At 53.3% G+C, this 5,143-nt stretch overlaps 1 protein-coding gene across 3 annotated transcripts in view; it reads left to right on the forward strand.

Annotated features, from left to right (window-relative positions):
- Positions 1-4,138, forward strand: part of HSH2D (hematopoietic SH2 domain containing) — a 6,647-nt gene extending 2,509 nt beyond the window's left edge. The window contains exons 3-4 of one of the 3 annotated variants that reach the window (XR_001006151.1): positions 615-707; positions 3,405-4,138. Coding sequence is in view for 1 of the 3 variants with exons in the window: in XM_011980600.1 (XP_011835990.1) it covers positions 611-707; positions 3,405-3,989 (682 nt within the window). In the remaining 2 variants the exon portion in view is untranslated. Of the gene's footprint in view, positions 1-610; positions 708-1,845; positions 1,894-3,404 lie in introns of those variants that run through there. The other 2 variants (XR_001006150.1, XM_011980600.1) reach the window with 2 other exon arrangements.
- The last annotated feature ends 1,005 nt before the right edge of the window (positions 4,139-5,143 follow it).

Raw genomic sequence — 5,143 nt, forward strand, 5'->3', positions numbered from 1 at the left:
GTGGCCTGGCTCCCAATAAACTGCTGTGGGTGGAGCATCTTTCCTTAAAAGGCTCAGTGGGTGTGGCCTGGCTCCCAATAAATTGCTGTGGGTGGAGCATCTTTCCTTAAAAGGCTCAGTGAGTGGCCTGGCTCCCAATAAACTGCTGTGGGCAGGGCATGTTTCCTTAGAGGACCCAGTGGGCGTGGCCTAGCCCCTAAGAAACTGCTGTGGCAGGGGTATCTTTCCTTAGAAGTCTCAGTGGGTGTGGCCTAGCTCCCAATAAACTGTTATGGGCAGGACATCTTTCCTTATAGGGCTCAGTGGGCCTGGCCTAGCTCCCAAGAAAGTGTGGTGGGTGGGGCATCTTTCCTTAGAAGGCTCAGTGGGTGTGGCCTAGCTCCCAAGAAACTGCTATGGGTGGGGCATCTTTCTTTAGAAGGCTCAGTGGGTGTGTCCCAACCCCTAAGAAATGGCTGTGGGTGGGGCATATTTTCTTATAAAGCTTAGTGGGCGTGGCCTAGGTACTAAGAAGCTGCTATTCAAGGGATGGTCCCTGAGACCTGCCTTCCAGGGTCCGTGCCGGACCTTTCCCCCTCCCTAGTGCTGAGCTGCAGGCCCCTTCCGTCCTGCAGAAGGATCCAGCGAACGTGGATTACGAGGATCTCTTCCTCTACTCCAACGCAGTGGCGGAGGCAGCTGCCTGTCCGGTGTCTGCACCTGAGGAGGTATGTATATGACAGGAGGCAGGCACCTCCCACCTGGCTGAGGGGCAGGAGCAGAGGCCGTCAACAGCTGCCAGAGGAGACCCCTTCTAGAATGAGAAGGAGATCCTACAGCCTGGTGCTTTACACCTTTCCAGTGATTTTCCAACACAGAGATTAAAATTCAAACTAAAATCTCAGTTCCTCTTTCTGCCCATCACCTACCCAGCGCCAGCCCCGCTGCCATACCGTCTGTTGTTCAGACACACCAAGCTAGCCTCGGGGTCTCTGCATGTGCCAGTCCCACCTCAGGTCCTTTGCACAAACTATGTGCCCTGCCCCTAGATTTCCCATGTCTTCATTCATTTCTCCTTCAAGTGCCTCCTTCCCCAGGCTCCAGACCTACAGCAACACCTGCATTCTCCTTCACATTACCCTGTTTATTCAGTGCAGCGGACTTCCCAAAAATGTTCCCCCAAATCCTATTTACTTATGGGTTTTCATGCTCCCTGGCTGCCTCCCCCATCAGACTGTGAGCTCTGAGAGACTGGAAACTCCATCTGGCTTGTTTGCCTTTGCTTCTCCCACCCCTCTGAGAGGACCTGCCATATCGAAGGTGCTTAACTAAGGAACCTGTGGAGTGGATGAATGAATGTATCACAGCATCTTGGGGTTTGGGAGACCTTTAGGCACCCCTAGGTGGAAGCCTAAGTGCTCTCCAAGCCCCCTGCCCAGCAGGGGAAGTTATGACAGTGGTACAAATGAAACAGGCTGGTGCAATGGACATCAGTGGAGGTGGGGGGGTGCAAGTGGGGGAAGGCAGTCAGGGAAGGCTTCCTAGAGGAGGTGGCATATAGCTGAGATCTGCAAGATGAGGAGGAGCCAGTCATACACACAGACACAGGGAGGATATTCCAGGCAGAGGGAATGGCACTTGCAAAAGTCCTGGGGCTTGGTGTGTTTGGAAAACAGAACAACAAAAACCAGCATATAGATGGAGTGGGGTTAGTGAGAGACTGTCAGAAGCTGAAGCCCCAGGGTCAGCAGGAGCCAATAGTGCAGGGCCTTGGGGCCAAGGGGAGGAGCTGGGATTCTATTCCAGTTGCACCAGGGAGGAGCCGTAGGAGAGTGTACGCATGGGAGGACTTTTTTTTTTTTTGAGACGGAGTCTTGCTTTGTCGGCCAGGCTAGAGTGCGATGGGGCACAGTCTAGACTCCGCCTCCCGGGTTCAAGCGATTCTCCCACCTCAGCCTCCCGAGTAGCTGGGACTACAGGTGCATGCTAGTTTTTGTATTTTTAGTAGAGACAGGGTTTCACCATGTTGGCCAGACTGGCCTCAAACCCCTGACCTCACGATCTGCCCACCTCGGCCTCCCAAAGTGCTGGGATTATAGGCGTGAGCCACCGCACCTGGCTGGAACTGGTGGTTTTAAATGTTTCCTGTGGCTACTGGCTGCAGAAGGGGCTTTCCGGGCTACTGGTGGAGATGGAAAGGAGGAGGAAGTGAGGTGGGGATGGGGGACAGTGTCAAGGTGGGAGGGATGAAAATGAGAGCCCAGGTGTGGAAAGAAACATGGATATTTGGTCTGCACAATGGCTCACACCTGTAATCCCAGTGCTTTGGGAGGATGAGGCAAGAGGATTGCTTGAGGCCAGGACTTTGAGACCAGCGTGGGCAACATAGCAAGACCGTGTCTCCACAAAAAATTAAAAAATTAGCCAGGCATGGTGGCACATGCCTGTAGTCAGCTACTCTGGAGGCTGAGGTGGGAGGATTGCTGGAGCCTGGGAGGTCGAGGCTGCAGTAAGCCATGATTGCACCACCGCACTCCAGCCTGAGTGACAGAGCAAGACCCTGTCAAAAACAACAAAAATTTGGGGAGACGGGGTCTCACTACACTGCCCAGGCTGGTCTCAAACTCCTGGCCTCAAGCAATCTTCCTGCCTCAGCCTCCCAAAGCACTGGGATTATAGGTGTGAGCTATCACACCTGGCCCCACATTTTTGTAGAGATAGTTATTTCATAACCTGTGAAAATCAGATAAAATTCACATTTCCATGTTTATAAATAAAGCTATATTAGAAGCCAGGCACGCTTATTGGTTGACGTGTGATCTCTGGCATCCCCTACAACAGCAGAGCTAAGTAATTGAGACAGATGGTACAGTCTGCAAAGCTGAAATATTTACTCTCTGACTGTTTGTAAAGGAAGTTTGCCAGGCCAGGCGTGTTGGCTCATGCCTGTAATCCCAGCACTTTGGGAGGCCGAGGTGGGTGGATCACCTGAGATCAGGAGTTCGAGACCACCGGGGCCAACATAGTGAAACCATGTCTCTACTAAAAATACAAAAATTAGCCAGGCGTGGTGGTGTACTTGTAGTCCCAGCTACTCGGCAGGCAGGAGAATCGCTTGAACCCAGGAGGTGGAGGTTGCAGTGAGCTGAGATTGCACCACTGCACTCCAGACGACACAGTGAAACTCCATCTCAAAAAAAAAAAAAAAAAAAGAAGAAGAAGAAGAAGTTTGCCAGCCCCTGGGGGAGATAGTGAAGCCATTTACTGAGACAAGAAAGACAGGGCATAGGATCAGGTTTGGGGGTTCACACGGGGACGTTTCTCAGCCCCAGGGTGTCTGGGTGGAACCCAGGCTCCAATTTCTGGGACAGATGCAGTACTTTGGTGGGCGAGCTGCCCCAGGCCTCACCCAGTCTTGTTTTCAGGCCTCCCCAAAGCCAGTCCTGCGTCACCAATCAAAGGAAAGAAAGCCGTCATCAGAGATGAACAGAGTAACCACCGAGGAAGCCACTTCCTCCTGCCCCCCAAAAACCCCTCTTGGAGAGACCCGCCAGAAACTCTGGAGGAGCCTCAAAATGCTCCCCCAGAGAGGCCAGAGGGTCCGGCAGCAGCTGAAAAGCCACCTCGTCACTGTGAGCCTGCCGTCACTCTTGGATGTCCGGAGATCCACGGTGATCTCAGGCCCTGGGACCGGAAAAGGCAGCGAAGATCACTCAGGGGATCCCACTTCGGGGGACAGAGTCCACACGGATCCCTGTGCGGTCACATCTCTCAAAAGCCCCTCACAGCCCCAGGCACCAAAAGACAGAAAGATCCCCACCAGGAAGGCCGAGAGGTTGGCCAGCTACAGTGAGGTGACCCCGGGGGACAGGAGTTGGCACCAAATGGTAATGAGAGCTCTGTCCTCCCAGGAGTCCACACCAGAACACCAGGGCTTGGCAGAGCCTGAGAACGACCAGCTCCCGGAGGAGTACCAACAACCGCCACCGTTTGCCCCTGGGTACTGCTAGAGAACAGGTCCATCCTGGCTCTGTCCTCTTGCTACCGGGGGCTGCCACACTCCTGAATGTCCTAACATTTCTTCCATGGCCCCACACCATGGCATCCGGGAGTCTTTGGGAACCCGGGAAACGGAACGAAGATGTTTTTGGGGTCTGTTCCTGCAGTCACCCGTGGGGCGAGCTGGTTATTTTAGCAATAATCATCAGAGTGACGCTGATGGTTCGGGGTGCCTCCTGCGCATCAGCGCCCGTGCCAGACCCTCTATTCATTATTTTACGCCTGAGAGCAAGCCCTTCAGGTAGCGTCACCCTTCATGTTTTGAAGAAGAGACTGAGGTTCAGAGAGGATAAGAGGCGTGACCAAGGCCACAGAGCTATGGCGGTCAGCACCAGGATTTGAAGCCAGGTGAATCCGAGCCCTTTTCCCACAGCATCTGTTTGTTCCGTTGTCTAAAAGCACACTTCTGGCCGGGCGCAGTGGCTCATGCCTGTAGTCCCAGCACTTTGAGGGGCCAAGGCAGGCAGATTGCTTGAGGCCAGGAGTTCAAGACCAGCCTGGCCAACATGGTGAAACCCCGTCTATATTAAAAAATTCAAAAATTACCTGGACGTGATGGCACATGCCTATAATTCCAGCTACTTGGGAGCCTGAGGCAGGAGAATCGCTTGAATCCAGGAGGCAGAGGTTGCAGTGAGCCAAGATCGCATCACTGCAGTGCAGCCTGGATGACAGGGTGAGACTCCATCTCAAAAAAACAATAAATAAAAATGAAATACAAAAAATAAAAGCACGCTGCGGGGTCTCTCACCAACCGGAGCTGCGTCCAGGCTCAACTCCGAGTGTGTCCCCAGTGGCACCCGTGGTGGTTCATGCTTTCCTCCTGGGGTTTTCATACAGATGAAGGAGACGAGATGTGTTGAGGGCTTGGTGTGCAGTAGGTGCTTGGACATCATCAGTGTTGGTTTCAGGAGAAGCACATGAGCCTCTTACCTTTAAAAAGGGAAGAGGCAACCAGGTGTGGTGGCTCACACCTGTAATCCCAGCACTTTGGGAGGCCGAGGCGGGCAGATCACAAGGTCAGGAGATCGAGACCATCCTGGCTAACACAGTGAAACCCCGTCTCTACTAAAAATACAAAAAATTAGCCAGGCGTGGTGGCGGG

This window comes from Mandrillus leucophaeus, unplaced genomic scaffold (assembly GCF_000951045.1).
Source record: "Mandrillus leucophaeus isolate KB7577 unplaced genomic scaffold, Mleu.le_1.0 Scaffold215, whole genome shotgun sequence".
Classification (NCBI taxonomy): Eukaryota; Metazoa; Chordata; class Mammalia; order Primates; family Cercopithecidae; genus Mandrillus; species Mandrillus leucophaeus.